The 22,948-nt window shown below is 40.4% G+C and overlaps 1 protein-coding gene across 2 annotated transcripts in view; it reads right to left on the bottom strand.

The window, feature by feature from the left end:
• Window positions 1–22,948, bottom strand: part of LOC136881738 (suppressor of lurcher protein 1) — a 340,894-nt gene that overhangs the window by 2,250 nt on the left and 315,696 nt on the right. Inside the window, exon 6 of one of the 2 annotated variants that reach the window (XM_068229457.1) lies at window positions 18,383–18,451. The exons of the other annotated variant lie outside the window; for it this stretch is intronic. Coding sequence (XP_068085558.1) covers window positions 18,383–18,451 — 69 coding nt within the window. The remainder of the gene's footprint in view (window positions 1–18,382; window positions 18,452–22,948) is intronic. 2 annotated transcript variants of the gene reach the window in all.

Raw genomic sequence — 22,948 nt, 5'->3', positions numbered from 1 at the left:
AATTCCATCATACTTTTAATATAAATTTTAGTAGGTTAAAGTTCATAATGATTAAAAGAATCTTGCTCATAGAAGAACAAAAAGACCATTCTGCCATCGCCTAATGTTTTTGTAATATATATTTATTTAAAAAAGAAAAAAGATAAAACGAAAAACAAACACATTAAAAGAGAAAAGAAAAAGGCTGTTCTAATCCACATTTACCAAGCTATAATGAAAATAGAGTTACAATTCTGTTTCTCTAGTTTCCTTTATAAGAGAGAGACACATATTTATGTTCGTACTTATCAACATTTTTTTTATGTATATACTACCCGAAAAACAATTAAAACGCTTTACAGGAACCCAATCATCCCAACACATCCATTAACCATCTCCCATGTCCCCCACCTGTCTGCAAACCCCGCAACTCTCCTGATCAGAGAGTAGGCGTAACTTGCTAGTTGGCCCGCCCCTCCCCTTCAGGGAGGGGAATGAAATCTTGTAAGTAGTAGTAGATGGAGTGGCCACGGCTGGTCCGTGCTTCTACGACTCTGCGTTCAGACCGACCAACCGAGCAGAGAATCGGTGGCCACGGCTCTACCGTGAATCTGCATTTGAGAGACGGGAAGGGGCAGGTCCACACCGTCGGCTGTCCTGAGAATGGTTTTCCGTGGTTTTCCATTCTCCTGCAATGGTTAGTTCCTAGTTATAGACCACGCCTGCCAACCCTTCACCTTCTCCGTACCTCAAATCCCCTTCTCAACTCTCCTTGGCCTGAGAGAGTGCGTTTTAATAATGTTAAAACATGGACAGTAAATACGCGACTTACAATGGATGAATTAAACTTGACATTGAAAATATTGTATCAATGATTATATGCGAAAATACAATGGAATCACAAGGAGCCTCGCAGTTGACACATGAATCCGAGAGCGCTCCCTACCCGTCTATCAAGAGTGATTCCTTCCTATTAGTTTGCATGGACGAGGTTACCCGGCAGGCTGGCCATGGTTTTCCGTTGTTTCCCATTTTCACACCAGACAAATACCGGGGCTGTACCTTAATTAAGGCTACGGCTGCTTCCTCCCCACTCGAGATCACTACGTTACCTTAATATTAAAATTCATTGTACATTGTATTATATTTTTGTCCTAGAAGCTGATGTTCTCAAATCTCATCTCTGTTGCCAAATGTAATTAATTGTGCTGCACCATTGTGAGCCTTGGCTCAGGTGTCTCTTTTGAAATAAATATTTTTTTAGCATACCGATTATTTTTTATTTAATTCAGAGAGGGTGATACAAGAGATCTGATGATTAAACTGGTAGAAAAACGGGTATGTTGTTGTCTGACGGTTATAAATTACAGTCATTTCACAAATTTGTCTTTTAGAATTGAAGACCTCCCCGGAATAAGGATGTAACGAACAAATCAGTAATTGTTCAGGTAAGGTAAGGTAAGGTAAGGGTTATTCTGCCCGAAGGCAGGTCCGAACCTTCGCAGAGGTGTTTACGTGCGGTAGGGTGGCCAGTTCCTTTCCGCTCCTCCATTCCCTTACCCCCCACCAACAGCGCGTGGCAACCCATCCATCACCTGACCACGCCCAACGTTGCTTAACTGCGGAGATTTCACGGGATCCGCTGTTTCAACACGGCTACGGCCGTTGGCAGTAATTGTTTAGGAGGGAGAAAAATTATTTTTGGGGTTTGTTTCATGGTATACACTACTTGAACTAATTGCAAATGCAAGTGTACAAATTAGTTCATCTATTAAAAACAATATTTTGTTATAACTTAAGGTTTTGAAAACAATGCATGAATAGAAAGTGATACCGTACAATCGTAAATAATCTGCAAGTATGTCTTACGTTTGTATATAACAGATCGAGCGAGTTGGCCGTGCGGTTAGGGGCGCGCAGCGGTGAACTTGCACTCGGGAGATAGTGGATTCGAACCCCACTGTCGGCAGCCCTGCAGATGGTTTTCCGTTGTTTTCCATTTCCACACCAGGCAAATGCAGGGGCTGCACCTTAATTAAGGCCACGGCCGCCTCCTCCCCTTTCCTAGCCCTATCCTATTCCATCGTCGCCATAAGACCTAACTGTGTCGGTGGGACGTAAAACAACTTGTAAAATAAATAAATAAATAAATAAATAAATAAATAAATAAATAAATAAATAAATAAATAAATAAATAAATAAATAAATAAATAAATAAATAAATAAATAAATAAATAAATAAATAAATAAAATAAATTATATATAGGCTACCAGAAGACAAGTAGGGTACATTCACTTGCAACACAAATGATAACAAATAATATTAATGTAATAATAAAAATAACAACATTAACTATAAAAATGTCAAGAAAATATTTATTTATTTATTTATTTATTTATTTATTTATTTATTTATTTATTTATTTATTTATTTATTTATTTATTTATTTATTTATTTATTATGGCTTCTGTCATGTGGCGAAGTTAGGGCACACGGCCCTCTCTTACACTTAACCACAATACAACAAGTAATATTAAGGTTGCCTATTCCTAATTATACTACGTATAGGCCTACTATTTCCTAAATTAAGCTTAAGTTACACACCCACACAATATGCAGCTTATTAGCTTATTAGCTCGTTAATTCAGTCCTCTTTTCTATATCACACACACTTGTACACACACTTACAATGTACACATTTATCAACTACCCTTACGTTTACATTATGTAAAACTAACAGAAACCATTCTTAATGTTACAATTATACCAATCACACGCACACAATACACACAATATATTTCAAAATATAGATGTGATTTCGCCGATGGCCTTTATTTAAATGATCTATTACACCTGGTGATGAACTAACACAAGCAATGTCGACCATCTTGACTGATATTCCATCCTTACACTACGAAGGACGAAGTTCCGCTGGCCGTAAACCACCTTGAAGTTCAAAAGTGAAACATAATATGACACCATAGTATATAGTATATCGTCGTTGCCGGGACAAAACCTCCTGTGTGATAATATTTTTGGAGATATACTGACCCGCAGCACATACATTATGAAGAGCGAGAATGCCTTTACAGTATTCACAAAATATTGCACCTTAGATGACAGAACCTTAAGGGCCAAAGTGCTAAGCTAAAATATTTCACATAGGAGGTTTCGTCCCGGCAGCGACGATATAATCTTTCCGTGGATAATACAATTTAAGCATGATTTTATCTACGGTGACTAAAATTGTGCAATTTTCACTGGTCATATTTTCACGTCATATTTTGGCTTTTAAAAAGTTTATTTGTCATTTTCCGGTAATTTTTCATATGAAGGTAAAATCTCCCCGTCAATTTTCGTATGTTCTTCATTTTTTATATTTTTTATTCCATTTTCGCATACCTGTTTGCAGTCGTCTCAAAGACGACATCTCCTAATTGTTGTCTGTAATTTCTTAGAAATATAATGTATAACATGTGTATGAATTAGGAGGGTAAGCTATATAGAAAGAGACAGATGCGTAGTAAGCGACAGAAAGGTGAGCCTCAATTGAAATCTAATGATTTGATGAACTTCAAATATGCCCCAATAACATCCTGCGATGTTGAGCGGTCCTTTCCCCGTTACATGTCAATGTTGTGTAAAAACAGAAGATTGTTCCTATTTGGAAACTTTAAAAGTATGAAATTTGCTATTGTAATTCTTTCTGATAGCCCATCAAAATGTGACATTTATTTCATTCTGCGCAGAGTCGAGAGTTGCCTCTGGATTGAGTAATGAAATAAATTCAAATTTTAATAATAATAATAATAATAATAATAATAATAATAATAATAATAATAATAATAATTTGAATGTGTTAGATTTTAAAAGTATATTTTCAATATAATATTAATTTAAACAGCGTCAAGATTTTGAAGGTTTCGAAAATGTTAAAATTACAAACAAATTTTGAAGTCATATTCGTTGTCATATTTTAATACTTTTTTAGTTGATAAACGCTTACATATTTCTAAAATTTCTAGGTCATGAACATTCGGAACAGCGATGATACACTCTATTTTCACTGAAATCTCACTTTTCAAAAATCTGTTGGTTACATCCTTACTGTGGGGAGGTCTTCAATTGTGGTTTTTTGGTCATTTTTTGAACTGGTTTTGTTTTCTTATTACATGTACGAATAAAGGATGAAATATTTAGAACATTTTAATATGTATCATAGTCTGGTACCTCTTTGATCTCTCTGAAGTTTGGTCATGTCACCTGAGTGTTAAAGACAATAAACTGCTATGTTGGTTGTTTCATAGAGGAAAATCTACCACCCAAAATCAATCACTTGATACAAACCTTTTTGGAAATGAGTTTAATTTTCCAGAGAGTAAATCGGTAGATTATATCATAGATATTCGTTGCTATTTTAAGTTCCATGTTGTATCACATGGCAAAATCCACTACCTCTAAGCATCGCCCTCTACTATGACTGCGCTAATACGCCTTCTCATTCGCCCAGTTTCACATGTAAACGAGCGAACACGGCGTAGTTACCAGTTCAGGCGCTTGGAGCGCTGAGAAGCTGGCATTAGTCTGCTTGACGAGACACGCTCAGTAATCATTGCTAAGAGTGCTGGTGTAATTTGAGCCTGTATTTACCTTATTTGGTTATTTCTTTGGCCGTGAACCATTTTAGTGTTTATGTGTATAATATTGTTTACTGCTGTGTGCCTTAATGTAAGATGAAAAGCAGATCGAGAAGTGGGATTTCGTTTCATGAATTTCCTCTCAACGAGCTACAACGTCATAAATGGCTAAATGTTATTTGAAGAAACATTTCTCGCCGAATTTCAATTCAAGATCATCCTAACGATATGTTTGCCACGCCGAATAAATCTACGCTTTCATGCTACGTAGGAGATATAAACTGCGTGACTGGAATAACACTCTTTAGTAAAGGAGCGCCTCTTAGCAGAAAGTCAGTGCCTAAGTGGAGCAGAGAGATTGTGATTGTTGGTAGTCCATCGAACAGCAGACGTTATACGACAAGAAACTCGGCACCTTCTTTCAACAGAAAGACGCTTCATTCCATGTTGAGCGAATAAAAACTACTGAAGATGACCGTCATCCAAACGAAAGTAGAAATCGAATTACCCTACTCAATAACATTTTCTGTTTTATAATTTCTGTTGTGACTACAAAATAAAGGTTACAGCAGCATTTTTCTTCTTTAAGAGGCTTGTATGTACAGAGCTACATAGTTTAACACTCAAAGCAATAAAGGAAGTCGAAGCTTGCTGTTTTTTCGTATTGTGCATTGTGAGTGACAAATATAAGACTAATGTTAGCAGGATAAGAAGAATGCCTTCTTCAAAAACACATTAAACCGAAGATCTGTCATCCTGTTGGTAGAGAAATGCCTCTACTTGCTTTCGACAAATGGCACATTCTGAAAAGTAAGAAATTCTTTATTCAAAAAATCTATGTTTGATAGTTCCCAGGATATAAATGGTGATTTTATCAAGGAACTGTATCAGATGCAATCAAATGAAACTGCGAAACGGGTTCATTTTTCTTACATGAAAAAACATCGAGCCGTCTACGTTTAAGAAATGAATGTGCTGCGCGCGAATGATATTTTCGTGACTGAAGTAATAACAGCCCTATGATATTTAAAAGACCATTCCTATACAGGTATGCACGATTTTTTTAATGCAGGTACCACTGTCAAATACAAGTTATCGATAAAAATTGATTCGACATACGTGTCAGTAGCACTAATGTAGCAACATTGCAGCCGGACAAGATGCTTGATTCTTTTGACAAGACCAAGGTGTTCAATAGTGCTAATGGATTGATTTATAAAAGAGATCAAAACAGCAGGCTGCATTACCCATCTGATTTGCCACTATGGATTTTGAAAGTTATTCACGATTTTGTATTGAAAGCACAACCATTTGTACATAAAAATCCTGTTTCATCTATGAGTGACCATTTAGTGTCTTTGTTGCGTGATTTTCCTCAATTCAGTTGTCCTGAAATCGGACATTCATAGTTATTGAGTGAAGTTACTTGCGAGTGTGGTATTCCTGTATTCTTAAATAACATAGCCACATAAATAATAGAGATCTTTGAAAGATTTGAACGCAAAAACGCGAAACACCTAAACAGAAAAGTGTGTGAAATTATTTATTTTCTACAGTATTTACTACCTACAGTTAACATTATTTTGTACGGTTTTTCCGCTGAGGAGGAGTACGTTTTTCACTGAATATCTTTATTAAGGTGTAAGGTGTGATTAAAATATAATTATTGAGTGATTGGCTTTATATTTGAACATAAATATATAAAACACTTAACGTGTGCTATAATGAACAAACGTGTTTTAATGCCAGCGAAACAGCGCTCGGTGGTAAAAATAGGAACTAGGTCCATATCGCTCATATAGCTGTATTGGGAAGGCGTATTAGCGCAGTCATAGTAGAGGGCGATGCTCTAAGCAATCATTTGATACTCTTCTATGGAACTTCTAGAGAATAAATTGTTAGATTGCGTCATAGATATTATTTGCTTTTCTAAGTTCCATGATTTTCGTGTGTCCAGTCTATTGCTTAATAGCTTTGGTATCAAAAATGGTGTCAACACGTAAACCCTTGTACCCGTTTATCACATATTATAACCAAATTTTATTTTATTAAATCTTTGACGATATAAATACCTCTACGACCCCTCCGAGTGTCTCATGAGACTTGGTGCAAATTTTGGTCCTGATCGGAGGTGCGTGTAGATTTGTATAACAAACAAAGAAATAAAACATTTTATAGATATAGATTACCTTACTTACTATTGTACCGTACCCAGGGGTAAATACCCTCTAGGACGATGCCTCCATTCCTGTATGAACATCCGACTAACTCAGGGTTGGGCAGAGTGTGGGTTGGTTGTCGATTGGGTCAGGATAAAAAGTCGAAGTTCTACACTAAAATAGCAATCAATGACAGGAAATGGAGGTATAACACGAATGAGAAACAATCATAGGGGGTAAGATGGATTTATTAATAAATATCCCCGATCGTATCACAAGAAAATAAATGAATCAACAAAAAAATAATAATTTGTAAAAAAAATAAACTCAAAGTATAGAAATAAGTTGAAATTAAAAACGTTAATTGAATAATTATACAAATCTGACATTAAAGAAACAAGTTCAACAAAGAACATTTATATAAATCAAGACTGAATTTCTTCTTATAGTCCAATGTTTATGTTGTATGGCAACAAGTGTACGCAAACACTGCCATGTGGTATTTCCGTATGGAGTTTCACACTATCGCATCCCAACGATACGGTTTCAAAGTTAAGTTACTCCCGAGAGTCGTCAAACTATTTCCGTAAAATAAAAGTTACATTATAAGAAAAATTACGACGGAAAGAAAAATAATTAAGACGCACCGGACGCTATGTAAGTTATGCAAAATACTAGGGGCAAATCCTACACTATATTTACAGCAATTCAAATAGTCAAACTAAACATATATATACATCGGATATCGAGTAAAATCTTAAATGCTACACTGCTTCTAATGTGAATCCCGGTTCACTACAAAAGATCTAGACAGAACTAGATAAACCAACGATACTTCAGCACTCGGGCTGTTCCCTTTAAAAACAACGAGACAAGGTATACAATCATAAATAATAATGTAAAATCAACCTGTAAGGGAAAAACATATAAATAATCCTTGATATCATGAAGAAAGCAATGGGCAACATTGCCTCCTTCTGCTGCGTTTGAGCGCTCAACAGCGCGGACATCCGTCATGTACTTCCGGGTAGATTACAAGCTGTAAAGAAATGTTGAACTCCACTATGCTAAAGATTGGATTTTGTCTCCCGAGGCCGCCACAAGGAAATACTGTCTCTTTCACATATACCGATAACACAGGCCAGGAATCAGCTTGCCATGAGATAACGCCCATCATCAACTACACGGAAACTCACGTATATTTATTCCTTCTTGGCATGCTTGGGCCATTTAACAACATCAGACTCAATAGTCTGGAATCAACACTGTCCATTCTGATCACAAAATACACTCAGAAGACACTAGGCAGGCACACACATCTGCACAATACTCTTTATCTTGTCAGGCATACAATCATCCTGCACCAATACATTATAATTCAGCATGCAATTATTATCTCATTATTCCTCATGAATCCCACTGGCCTTTCCACATAATGAGACACAGTTCGAGTCCTTGGCAGACCATCAGGCAAACAGAATCCAACTTAACTTCAAAGATCTTAATTTAACAACGACGTTCTGCAGCTCCTTCTGGCAGCTTCTGTAAAACCATGCATCATGCAAAATAGCTATACCTGTCTCTCTGAATAACCGAAATAAAATGAATTGATACGTGTTTGACGTAATATAAAAATGAACTTGTCGATCTAGCCCTTCTAGCATATATTTAAGGAAAACTCGGAATATCCTTCACTAAATACTATATTTACAACAATAACTGATCCTATCAATCCCTCATTTTCCCAAACATCTACTCATAAAGCAAAATGAAAATAAAATAAACATGCATTAATCTCGTATCCGAATCTATCATAGAAACAAAGTTAAACAAACACATGCCGTCAGGCTTACTTTAAATGAAAATTAAAATTCTATCTACACTGCCCTAGTACCTTAACATAACTTACATATCATGCCGTAAATAATACATGCGTCTTACTTTACATGACTCTCGGGAAACCAGGATAGCAGCTTACATCCCCACTACTTTATGGGTCTACTCCATGTTAATCACAACATTAACATGTGGGAATGCACTTCCTTCCTCTACAGGCGTATCCATCATCTTGCTGGAAAATAATTCACTGGAACACAGAAGACTATTATTGATGATCTCTTCGCTGCTTAATGCTGCGAGCCGCAATACCCTTTCTTTTACCAGATCAGCTAACACACTGATTCACATATATATAACACACTTCACTTAAAGGGTAAAAATACAGTTTTTAAAGCAGCCCACGGTTCGGTACGGAAGTTCCACGCGAATACGCGCCCGTCGCGAAATAGTGAAACAATAGCACGTTTCCACTACACTTGTTACTCAGCGGTCACTAAACACCGTCTTTATCAATTAAAAGTAAACTCAGCCAAAATTGTACTATTTCATTTACTCAAGTACAGTAAATATTGCGACTGCACAATTTACAGTATCAATGATAACCAGTTACTATTACTGGAATAACACCAGTCACAGAGTTGATACATCCGCACTGTGCAAATCTTTACCACGGAGTCACAGAGTTGGTACATCCGTACTGCTCAAATTTTTACTACCGAATACAGAGTTGGTGCATCCGCACTGTTCAAATTTCAACTACGGAATGACGCTCTCCAGAGCTAGGGTTACTGAGGAGGCTTCGGTGACGCCAATAATGTTGGGGTTCCCGGGTGTCTGAACCAACCACCAATCAGAGAGTTCGTCATGTATCATGGCATAATACTTATTGTGATATATTTACAAAACACAGTTCAAACACTAGCAAATCTCTTCCACCAATTTTTATAATACATTTCCAAATATATTTGACTTCAGAAACTGTGGAAAACCGAACTCTTACAGAAACTGACTTTATCCACAGAGCACGTTGGTCATCCTGGAATTAATATTTGGCACGGTGTAGCCTCCAGGTTTGCCAAATCCTTAAGTTCCCATTGGCTGAAATATCTTGCTTGGTCAGCATCTAATACACGTGTCGATCCTTGCCAGCGCTTGGGTACTGTTGTATGTCCGGCGCTCACTTCTCGCTCCGTCAGCCAGCTGCACGCGCGCCTGTGTATCATTCTGCTAGCTTCGACGCGCAGCCCTCAGTGCGCGTGCCTGACCATCGAGTGTACTATAAATAGGAGCTCCCTGTCTGCTCACTTGCCCACTTGCCCCGGTGTCCAGCTCCAGAATACACCCTACGTCGAGCACGGAGGCTACTCCTCTTGAAAATGTGCTTCGACCAGGTGGACTGAATTTCTGGCAGTACGAGGTTTCACCTCTGGTCACCGCTCCCTTACCTGTTTCCGCTGCCTATGTTCCGTAATTCTTTTACAAGCCATTTTCATTCCCTAACTTATGCAAGCTCCCTTAGTTTCGCTAGGTGGAATTTCTTCAATCAATTGAACTTGCTTTTTAGGAATTCAGGCACTTCAACAAACAAGGACTCTCATGAACATTTATGTTAGTGTGCCAGATAGTTCTCGACTATCAACGTGTCAATTCACGAAGACTATCTTTTCAAGATAGAAGTGTATATAAAGACTGCAAACCTGTACATATTGTATAAAGACAGACTTTTCTCAAGATTCCATATTCCTTTTTGCTTCAAAATTAATTTCAGTTATTTATGTAAATATTATAAAGTGAAGCAATAAAAGTTGTGTTCTGTAAACTTCAACCTTGGTTACAACACAACTCTATGGCGACGAGGTAAAAAAGCGACACTCCACTTCATCGGCCCCAGTCGCCAACTCTATGGCGACGAGGTAAACAAGCAACCAACTACAATTCTTCGACCCCAGTTGCCAACTCTATAGCGACGAGGTACACACGAAACCAACAATACAATTCCACGGGCCCAGTTGTCAACTCTACGGCGACGTGCTAAACAACTACGACACTCCAACCAGTTCTGACACACAGCTTACTTTACTATTTCTTGCACGCATCTCGCAATGGCTACTGCGGAACAACTCGCTACGGTCTTCCAAGCCTTACAGCAGCAACAACAACAGTTTATGCAACAACAACAGGCAGCATTAATTCAGGCTATTCAAGCTCTTTCTGTCTCTACACAGCCATCAGCTATTCCTCCGTTCTCTGCTTTTGATCCGGCTAAGGAAGAATGGTCAGTTTATTTAGCCCGCTTGCAACAGCATTTCATCTGCCATTCTGTCACAGATGATCAACGCCGCCGCGCACTATTTCTTAGTTCGGTTGGCAATGCTACGTGTGAATTACTACGTAAATTAAGTCCAGAAGAACACTTATCTGAGGTACCCTTCACGCAGCTCTTAGCCCGTCTCACGGAACACTATGCCAAAGCTCCTCACATAGTGGCTGCTCGCTATAAATTTTTTCAGAGCAGAAAGCAACCCCATCAGACACATACTGAATGGATAACTGAATTGCGTGGTCTAGCTAAACCCTGCCAGTTCATCTGCTCCAAGGACGGTTGTGGTTCATCCTACACTGATTCTCTCATTCGGGACATGATAATTTTACATACTCCTGAAGACAAAATACGTTTTGACGCTGTCAAGCAGAGTAACCCTTCTTTAGAAGACGTCCAGCGTATTGCTACGGTTTATGAGCTTACTACCAAGACTGCCGCAGCCATAGCTTCTCCACACGAAGTTGCACAAGTCTCGCCTCAGGCCCGCAAGTCCTCTGCTACAGTGAACCGTACGGATAAGGCGCTCTCCACCAAGCATTCTCGCCAGGTTCCCTCTCGTAATGCTACACGGAAGCCCAATTCTAAAAGCACCTCGAAACTCCTGCCTTCCTGCCGAGGTTGTTTCAAGCATCATGAACGTCGTGACTGTCGTTTTTTCAAAGCTACTTGTGAACGATGTAATAAACTTGGACACATTCAGACTGTCTGTCAAAGTTCGCTCCGCCCTGCTCAGACTACTGCAGCGCGCCGGAAGCATATACAGCCCCGCCAAGACATGGAAGTTGATCAGATCAATCTTATTCTTCCCACAAAGGATTCTCACAAAATCATCACGCTAGCTACTGACGCTTCAGACTACGGTGTCGGTGCAGTTCTCTCCCAGAAGGATCGTCATGGACAAGAACGCCCCATCGCCTTCGCTTCGAAAACACTTAATGACCATCAACGTCGATACTCACAGATAGAGAAAGAAGCTTTAGCCATCATCTTTGGTATTCGCCGTTTCAATGAATATCTTTATGGCAACCATTTCCTGATCATTACCGATCATAAGCCTCTCGTACACTTATTCCATCCTGGTAATAAGATCCCAGAGAATTCCCTCAGAAAGCTTCAAAGATGGTCCATGTTCCTTTCTGATTATTCCTATCAGATTGTATATCGAGCCACATCCCAGCATTGTAATGCTGATGCCCTCTCCCGCTTACCCGTTGGTCCTGATACTGCCTTCGATTCTCAAGAATCTGAATGTCTTCAGTTGGACATAGAACTTGAAGATACTGTATCCAGTTTTCCTATTGATGCTACCTGCATAGCTAAAGCTACGGATAAGGACAGTACACTTGCTACTGTACGTACTTACATCCGCAACGGTTGGCCTCTTCAGAGCACACTTCCTGCCCACCTGGCACCTTATCATCGTATGCAGCATCGTCTCACGACCCGTGCCGGAGTTGTACTACTAGAAGCAGGCACCATTTTCCGAGTGGTTATCCCACTTAGCCTACAGAAACAAGTTCTCGAATTATTACACCAAAGCCATTGGGGTATCTCCAGAACAAAGCAACTCGCCCGTCAACATTGCTACTGGCCCGGTATTGATGCCGCCATCGAAAAGTTAATACGTCATTGTGAGCAATGTCAAACGAATCAGAACGCCCCGTCTTCTGATCTTGCTTCATGGCCTCCTGCTACTACTCCATGGGAACGAGTTCACATCGATTTCGCAGGTCCTTTCCTCAATTCCATGTGGTTAATAGTCATCGATTCACTGTCAAATTTTCCATATGTCGTGGATATGCATTCGACTACTACAACCGAAGCTACCATTCGTGCTCTCCAAAAAATCTTCACTACAGAAGGTTTACCGCAAGTACTCATTTCGGACAACGGACCTCAATTTACAGCTACTGCTTTTCAGAACTTTTGTACACATAATGGCATTCGTCATATCCTAGCACCACCTTTTCACCCTCAATCTAATGGTGAAGCTGAACGCTTCGTACAAACATTTAAAAGAAGTATGAAGAAAGCTGTCTCTTCAGGCTTAACTAAAGACCAAGCCTTGCTCCAACTCTTAAACAACTACAGAACTCTACCAGGCGCTGATAATATCACTCCTGCCCAGAAGCTCCATGGACGACCTCACAGAACTTTACTTTCTCTGTTACAGCCTCTTCCGGCCCAGCATAAGACCTCACCAACGAAGTTCTCCCTCAACGACAAGGTCTACACCAGGACATTCAAATCCAACCCACTCTGGATACCTGGAGTCATCTGCAGATCTTTGGGTCATCGTCTCTACGAGATACAGACTACGGAGAAACGTATCTGCCGCCATCAAGATCAGATACGTCTGCGCTACCGCCCCTGTCCAGCTATTGATGCTATTCCTAAACCAGATAAATCTATTGCTGAACGCGCTTTAGATCATTTAATAACAATGGGTTCCTTTCAGGACGAGACAGCGCCACTCCGCCCAGTTCCAGCTCCGGACAATACAACAGAGATATCAGCAGCTCCGCCCCAGCATCGCAGTCGCCGCCAGCGCCGCCGCCGTTTCACGCCGTACCGGCGTATTTAGGAGGGGAGGGTGTTGTATGTCCGGCGCTCACTTCTCGCTCCGTCAGCCAGCTGCACGCGCGCCTGTGTATCATTCTGCTAGCTTCGACGCGCAGCCCTCAGTGCGCGTGCCTGACCATCGAGTGTACTATAAATAGGAGCTCCCTGTCTGCTCACTTGCCCACTTGCCCCGGTGTCCAGCTCCAGAATACACCCTACGTCGAGCACGGAGGCTACTCCTCTTGAAAATGTGCTTCGACCAGGTGGACTGAATTTCTGGCAGTACGAGGTTTCACCTCTGGTCACCGCTCCCTTACCTGTTTCCGCTGCCTATGTTCCGTAATTCTTTTACAAGCCATTTTCATTCCCTAACTTATGCAAGCTCCCTTAGTTTCGCTAGGTGGAATTTCTTCAATCAATTGAACTTGCTTTTTAGGAATTCAGGCACTTCAACAAACAAGGACTCTCATGAACATTTATGTTAGTGTGCCAGATAGTTCTCGACTATCAACGTGTCAATTCACGAAGACTATCTTTTCAAGATAGAAGTGTATATAAAGACTGCAAACCTGTACATATTGTATAAAGACAGACTTTTCTCAAGATTCAATATTCCTTTTTGCTTCAAAATTAATTTCAGTTATTTATGTAAATATTATAAAGTGAAGCAATAAAAGTTGTGTTCTGTAAACTTCAACCTTGGTTACAACAGGTACGCTATCCTATCTCACGGTCATACGGAAATATGAAGCAACATCCAGCGAACCACTGTCTTGCTCAACATCCGGTATCAACTATCTTAGGGTACGATGCTTCCACATGTTAAGACTGTAACTTTTCTGAATAAATTTCACATGTTTGGTCAAATAATATTCCAATTATTATTATGGGCCGGTAGGATACGGCTCACTATGTTAGTTTTATGTTAAAATTGTTATGAGGAATGTTCTTGTTGTGATACACCTGAAAAAATGTTTCAGGTACCAACACGAGAAGACTGGATAAATATTGAGTATTGTTTTAGAAATCGCCGGAACTTTCCAGGATGGTCAGGAGCCCTCGATGAGAAACATATTGTCAAGACTCCTCATGGAAGTAGTTCAGAATATCACAATTCCAAAAGTAACTACAGTGACGACCGGGGATTACCCAGCCGGATTATTGGGTTGGGCCGGCTTTTACGTGTATTGTTCTCGTCGGCTGGCTTACCTGTGAGTTTCTTGGAGATTCAACGAGAATGTTTTGCCTCTGGCCATCTCGCGAAAATTCTGGGTCACATCACCCGAGCTACTCGTATAAAAAGGGAGGCTAGCCACGGACAGTCAGTCAGAGTTGAGCTGGGCTCCGTGGTGGAGTCAGCGTTGGTGCTGAACTCGGGGTCAGTATTGAGTTCCGAGGTGGAGTCAGTGTGAGACTCAATGTGTTGGTGTTCGGTGGCTGGGCTGAGGGCGACAAAGGTGTTGGCTGTTGCTAGTGTCCCACCGAGGTCTGAACGAAGAGCTGTTGTTGTGTGTGTCGGAGTGTCCAGCGAGTAGCCGGACTGAAGTCGACGAGGCTGTGTAATACCTGAGAGTACTGTGTGTTTGTGAATTTCTGTGGACTGAGGATCGCCGTGAGCCAGCGAGGGAAGCCGTTATCGTGAGTGTGAGGGTAGATGGGCTTGGATGTTCGCTGTTGTGAGTATCGTCCTGCTGCTGAATACTGTTGAGCTGTTTAGTTCTTTACTGTATGTCACTGTGTGTGTTACTGGTATGTCTGTGGAGTCGACCCAAGGAATAATCATCGTCTGTTGTGCATCCCGTAGCCCTGTGTTCAAATCCAGCGGTCTACACACAGCTGCTGTGTGAGGCGACTGGACTTGGGGAAGTGAAAGTAAGGATTAGCCGTCCCAGCTGTAGCAACAGACTGGACCGCCTGCTGTGCAGTAAGGAAAAGAGACTTGTAAATAGTAAGTGTGGCCATTCATAGCTGATTAGAATTGTCTTTGTATATGTGTGCGTGTGTGTGTGTGTGTGAATTTATTGGGTCACTCTGAAATAAATTAGAGTAATAAAAGAGACGGAGTTTTATTCATAACAATATTATCGATTGCCGTGAGTAATCCAGACCAGGAAGATGTAATTCCTTAAAACTTGTGCCAAACCCGATGATGGGTACGTTCCATGTGCCTTTTATTTTACGTTTCTTGGGCTTTTCTTACCGCTTTCTTAAGGTGAAAGTAGCAGCTTTTGAATAGACACTCCTCATATGTTGTAACACAGTTATTGATTAATCTTAATCGTAAGTGTTAGGTTATTTGAGATCATAGCACTTGATATTTCTAACGAGTACAGTATTTCAAATGATTTATTTTATTTGTTCTATTGATGTGTTTTTGCTGGTTTCATAATAATAACTAACAGAATTATCCATCCAATAAAATTGGAATTAATCTACTCGTACACTTTCAAAATTTGAGTAAGTGTCCCTCTGTTGCACATAAGGTCGAATGAAAGATTTCATTTCTATATACCAAGCCGCTTTAAGTTTGTTGATTTCATCGGTAGATTTTTTTGATCTCTCACCATCAGAAATTTTCTTCAATTCCTGACAAAAAAAGAGCTCCTCAAGTTTTCAAATTTCACTATCACTTTCTTTGGTCCAAATCCTGGTATATTTATGGTATCAGATATTCATTTAGCCACTGCTGCCCGCTTATCACAATTCCGGTACTCATCTAATGTTCGATGGCATAGTTCCAAAACTCGTTTAGTGTCATTGTCATTAAATCTAAAAGCAAGCTTACGATACATCTTGCTGGAACAAAGCCAGGTGGCTCACGGCCAGTGGCGTATGCTGGGATCAAGACGTGGGCTACCACTAGTCTTAGGATACCACTTTTCGATAGTTGGTTTAGTAAAGTTCAAGCCTTAAGCGTTTTGAGCTCCAGCCGATAGTCAAAGGAGTAGCCTGCTGTGTTGTGAAGGCAGTTTCACAAGCTACTGCCCTGTCAATACTCAACACCTGCTCAGTGAAGATGGTAGCCTAAGGTTTAGCAAAGGTTTAGCTTTGCGGCTAAATAGATAGAATGCTTGCCTTTTGTCTGATATCCCCAGTTCAATTATCACTATCAAACCCTCGTACTCTTGGGGACTGGATGTTTATGACGCCTTCGCCCTTCATTTCACCCTCATTAGGTCACCACCAAGCCTAAGCAGTTGCCATGCACCGTTATTATTATTAAATTATTTTTTTCAATTCTACAGCATTACCAGCGGTCGTACCCATCGTTCACTGGTTTATTAGCTTCCTAGAGAGATCAGTGGTTCTATTCCAACCAACGAAAGAGGATGTAGAAGTAAACGGGAATGAAATACTAGCACTCTGTTATCTATATAATTAAGTCTGAAGTATGAGGTGATGAAGCATCTACGATGAGGAACTCATTGTTTATTGTGACAGTGGCAATCTGACGGACCGAAGTCTAGCACACCTATCTTCCGGTCCCCGCACTTATAGGACATTCAGCAGCAAGCCGTGCGAGGTGAGGCGATGGGGGAGAGGGTTGCAGAGCTTGGACTGCAATATCAATCTCTGATGCCTTGCTCTCAGAAATAGGTGCGGCGTTTTGTTCTAATTGCTTTCGAGTATCTTAAATGGAACAATGTATCAGGTACTCAAATTATAATGTGCTTTATGCCTATTGCTCACGATGAAATGTTTCGTAAAATTTCTTGTACAATTAATTTTATAAAAATTTGGTGAAAACAAGTTGGGTTGCTCACGGTAAAATTATTTTATAAAATCCGTGGAAGCATCAGGATGGCCATCTATGAACTCACTTCTGAACTAAGACGTGTATGTGCTGCCATCTATCGATACACTTTTAAATCAAGAATCAGCTGTTCAACTTACATTGCTTTTGAGAGTATGGCTCCAACAGACAAAGCAAAACTTGCTGCTTTAGCTGCAATTACATGTTGTACAGTTGTAAAAAGGAAGAACAACAATGCCACGAAATGATGGACTCGGGATTGGATCAAAAGAAGAGAAGAAGGTAAAGGATTGCTGTCCTTGGTCGAAATTTACTTGAGGTTAGAAGACCAGCATTCATATAGGAATTAGGCGATTGTGTTTTCTGCCTCTCTTCTTGCATTTCTGTTGTGGTAATGTGGCGTTTTAATTTCATGCAAACAAGGATATTTCTGGTATTCGTCCAGTAAAACGCTAACAGCTTCCTTAGTCCACCCGGATCCTGCCATTTTAGAAAGAAGTGTTTGTTTACAATCGAGCTTCACAATCTTCTCACGACGTAGCGCCAGCATCATCGTGATGTCAGCTTCGCTGATTGGTTCGTTTCGTAAAATTAATTTTACGGAATAGAACATGTCCTATTTTATGAAAAGTTTTATCAAAGTTTTTACAAAACTAGAATTTGACCGTGAGCAACAGAAATTTTATAAAATTTAATTATTGTACAATAAATTTGACAGAAAATTTTACCGTGAGCAATAGGCATTAGATTTCTATCGTTCTCATTTGAGGTTTGGGCTTCATCGATAGCCTTGGTAGCCCTCAGTATACACCACAACTCACGACTGAATAATAATCAAACATGTTTCATACCGTCACGACCGAATCGACAGCATCTTGACATCATAGGCAAGCTTACTGCGTACACCGCGTTCAAGCGGTAGGCGGTGGAACTAATCCACAGAAGCTTTCTCTACCCTGCTGGCCGTGTCATAGTACTCGTACTTATATTACTGTGCATGGCAAGCATTATAGCTTTGCTATTGGAATATAATGATTACTTCTAGATAAGCGTGCATGAAGTCGTAGGAAGATTTTCTCTCTTCTAGAAGTGCTTGTCTTCACAGAAAATAGATATATATACACTCACAGCTGAAGGTGGACGCATGGTTCCCCTTTGGCGGTGGGTTAGCTGCTCCGAAGTGTGTGCTTGCAGGTCCTGGAAAGCATAAGTGAGACTTGTACATTCATAGACACATACAGTTGAGACTGGTTTAAACGTAACTCTGTTCTTCGAAATTCTATTTTATACGCAAATATCTGTATGTCCTGGCAAAACATAACTTAAAAACATATTAATTAAACCTCACTGGTAAGTAAACCATTTATACGTAATTCGGTGTTCTAGTGTTATACATATTCATTGTAGTACAAAGCAGTTAATTTGTACGTAAGAAAGTTAAAATAATGTTGCCGACTTTTGCATTTCCTCTGATCAAACCACAGGTGAGTCGAGTTCTGTGATACGTTAAGGTGGCCATACACGAACAGGAAATCCTCCAGGATTTCCTTTGGGATTTTCTCTACCGTACTCCGCCCACGCACGGAGAGGATTTTCCTCAAGAAAATCCTGAAGGAAAAGGCCTTAAGGATTTTCTACAGGTTCAACTCCAGGACAACACAACAGTTCTGTGTTGACTGGTCGTGGTTGTTGGTTATTCTCGTGGTTTTGCCATTTGTTTTCATGGGTTCAATGGATGATATTCTAGCGGCCGTCGGTTGTGTGATTGTATGGGGCTGCTTTTGCAAGAAAAGGCGCAGAATAGGTGTATGGTGCTAGAGAAGCGTGTATTCCCTCAAAAATCTTCAACTGGAGGTCTTCCCGAAATATTTCCACAAGTACTTGAGGATGGACCACGATACATGTTATTACATCTCCTTTAATTGGTCACCCCTTTTATTGCTAAAGAAGATACGGTTATGAGGATAGCCATTCCTCCCCGCCCCCACACGAAAGACTCATTGCAACATTGTGACTTCGTACACGCAGCAAGAGGCGGAAAAATTCCGGTCTCAACGCGGAAAAAGGAATTGATTTTTGTTCGGGATTTTTGGGCCTCTCCCCAGTCACCGCGGCCTCGAGGACGCCAGCACACACGTTGGGGAATCCCTCAAGGCTTGAACTGTTCAGGCCGAACCTTGAGGAAATCCCTCTCGTGCATGACCACCTTTAGAGTTGGCTTTGTTGGCGGTGGGACTAGCTGAAGATGTCGGAGGGATGCGGTGCGAAAGTGTAACGAACGTCGGACAAGTGCTCGCGCGGTTGTGAACTGAAAGAGAAAGATACAGCTCTTCTACAGTCCTCACTTAGTCCTCTCGAACTGGTGCCGTATTTGAAACCTTATCCCCAATCCATAAAAATGCAGCCACATGACCATAACCCTACGTAAATCTCCTCTACCGACATCATACTATCTACACGAAAAGCCTATCGCTGTAGTTACGCAACAGCGTGACTTAGGTGTAATATTCGATACGACATTACAATTCAAGAACCACATACAATCATATACAAGCAAGGGTATGAAATTACAAGGCATTCTCTAACGTCACATATATTTCTGATCCCACTGCTTTTCGTCACTTCCTCCTCGCGATCATTCAGCCTCTCTTGAACTACTGCTCTCTGCTTGGGATAACAGCCTCCCTCTCTAATATTAACCAGTTAAACAGGGCAGTGACCTTCTTTGCTGCGATTGTAAGGAACAGAAACCGCAGGCTCAGAAATCTGTTTACGGAACAGGTATTGAAGGCAATAAATGTGTCACCCCTGGACATCAGGCGACAGGCAGCTGACTTGAGTTTCCTCCACGGAATCTTAAATGGGCATTACCGCTCGGAACATCTTGTCTCACTCTTCTCTCTCCGTGTTCCTTTCCGCTCCACCATAGTCAACGTCCTTCTCCACATTCCCCACACTCAGCACTCAGTATATTAACGCTTTTGAATTACATTTAACTGAGTCGACACTGAAAAGTATGGGGCTTCCTTCTTAAAATAAGGTTCAAAGAGAGAAACATGATGAAACAGTGGAGAAACAATGGGCGAGGCACGTCTGTTGAGAGTATATAGGTAGACTGATTCAGTAAATACAGTAGAGACAATACGCGACACTCTGCGAGATATCGAGGGACGGCGATTAGAGCCCTGTCTAGCGGAGTGACCTGAGAGTTACTGATTCTGTCATAAGAGCACGTGTATTTGTTGGTGAAGTTTTTGGGGTTATTTATGCGTTTGCATTAAGTTGACATAAGTAAATTGTAGCGCGTGTCATTCCTTTATATCTCCTGCCAATATGAGTGGAAAGATATGTGCTCGTTTGGCTGCAATAACTATGAAGTGCAGAAGGATTCGCGATCTTTCTTCCGTTTCTCTCGTGACAAGAAAATGTATGTAAATACTGTGTTTGCATATATATTCTTCCGGTCACAAAGATATTTTTATAGAAGGCCTCCTTCATAAATTTCTGACCTGCGCGACCCATATTTTAACTGGCTTAAATATAAGCTTATTTTATTGTATTAGTGCAGCAGTTAACCTAAAATACCGATGTGTTGTTGTAGGTGTGATCTGTGGGTTTTGATTTAATTCAGGAAAATGCATATGCATATGTGTTTGGCTGGTTGTGTTCCAAGTTACCCCATTTGGAATGCCGTAATGCGTTGTAAAGCACTGAAGAAAATATGGGTGATTTAAGAAATGCGATGATGATGCGAATTTGCTTTACCTTAATGTACTGGCAAGTATTTCTTATAGGGAAATTTTGAATGATTTTGTGGCTATATTTATAGATTTTCTTTCTGTTAGTAGGCTTCAAGTTAAAAGGAAAATTGTCCAGTTCCTAAATGTAAGTTCATTGAACCAGGTGTGTAAAGAATGTGCCGATATTATTATTGACAAGTGTCCTAATGTGATGCACAATGCTTTTAAATGAGAAAAAAGACAAATCTAGGCGTGAAATTCAGGCAGGAATGCTAAAGCTAAAAAAGTAATGCATACATGAAAGATCAAGCCCTTTCACAACAGTCCATTTCACATCTTGATTATGTCTAATTTCAGTCTTTAAATAATAACCTGTTAAATAATTCTTCATTCATGTATCCAGAATTGCTTTAGCAACTTTGTAGTTAATATTTTAGCAACACTTTCTTTTTATACGTACTTTTTTTTATCCATTTCCATATATATACATTTCCATTGATATTTTAATTTAGCGCGAATTTTCAGGTCACGCCACTAGGAGCGCCACTTGCGAATTTTCTCCCATTTTAACAAGGCTAAATCCTGAAGTGTCGCATATTGTCTCTACTGTATTTGGATTCACTTAGAGTTAAATATTTGGAGAGTGAATATAAATCAATCCGCTTCTGTGGTGTAGTGGTTAGTGTGATTAGCTGCCATCCCTGGGGACCCGGGTTCGATTCCCGTCTCTGCCACGAAATTTGAGAAGTGGTACGAGGGCTGGAACGGGGTCCACTCAGCCTCGGGAGGTCAACTGAGTAGAGGTGGGTTCGATTTCCACCTCAGCCATCCTCGAAGTGGTTTTCCGTTGTTTCCCACTTCTCCTCCAGGCAAATGCCGAGATGTACCTAACTTAAGGCCACGGCCGCTTCCTTCCCTCTTCCTTGCCTATCCCTTCCAATCTTCCCATTCCCCCGCAAGGCCCCTATTCAGCATAGCAGGTGAGGCAGCCTGGGCGAGGTACTGGCCATTCTCCCCAGTTGTATCCCCCGACCCAAAGTCTGAAGCTCCAGGACACTGCCCTTGAGGCGGTAGAGGTGGGATCCCTCGCTGAGTCCGAGGGAAACACCGAACTTGGAAAGAAGAAGGGGATAATATAAATAAAAAAATAGAAAGAAAGAAAGAAAGAAAGAAAGAAAGAAAGAAAGAAAGAAAGAAAGAATTCCATACAATTGTAAAATTATTAAATAAATAGTGCGTTGCACCGAGAAGAAAGGCAAAAGTATTTTACTGCATTTTAAAATGTATGTGGCAAAACAAATAGGAGAAAATAAAATACGCACTAATAAAACTAATTAAGAGTAGGATACATTTTAGTCATTTAATACCGGGCGAGTTGGCCGTGCGGCTAGGGGCGCGCAGCTGTGAGCTTGCATCCGGGAGATAGTGGGTTCCAATCCCACTGTCGGCAGCCCTGAAGATGGTTTTCTGTGGTTTCCCATTTTCACACCAGGCAAATGCTGGGGCTGTACCCTAATTAAGGCCACAGCTGCTTCCTTCCAATTCCTAGCCCTTCCCTATCCCATCGTCGCCTTCGTCGGTGCGACGTAAAGCCACTAGCAAAAAAGAGTTCTTTTATTACGTAGCAATGTATAACATCTAGGTGAAAGAGGAAAAAGAAAAGTGTGATAATTTGTAGAGTGGATATGAACGCTATTAGGTTTAAGTATAATATTTAATGTAGTAATAAACAAATAGTTGCAACAAGAATAATTTAAGTCATTTATCATATAAATGGCTTTAGGTGATCGGGAACGAGGGGATGGAAACGTTGTATTCCCTGTCGAGAAGTTGAAACATTTGTAACGAGATGTTCTCTTCTAGCGAGGTTCGTGGACCTTAGGTTTGCTCAGCCTGCACCAGAAATGAACACCAGATTAATTCCTGCAGCAAATAGGGCATTTTACATCAGATA

Source organism: Anabrus simplex, chromosome 1, assembly GCF_040414725.1.
Source record: "Anabrus simplex isolate iqAnaSimp1 chromosome 1, ASM4041472v1, whole genome shotgun sequence".
Classification (NCBI taxonomy): Eukaryota; Metazoa; Arthropoda; class Insecta; order Orthoptera; family Tettigoniidae; genus Anabrus; species Anabrus simplex.
Note: the sequence above shows the minus strand (reverse complement) of the source record. Positions and strands in the feature narration are given on the sequence as shown.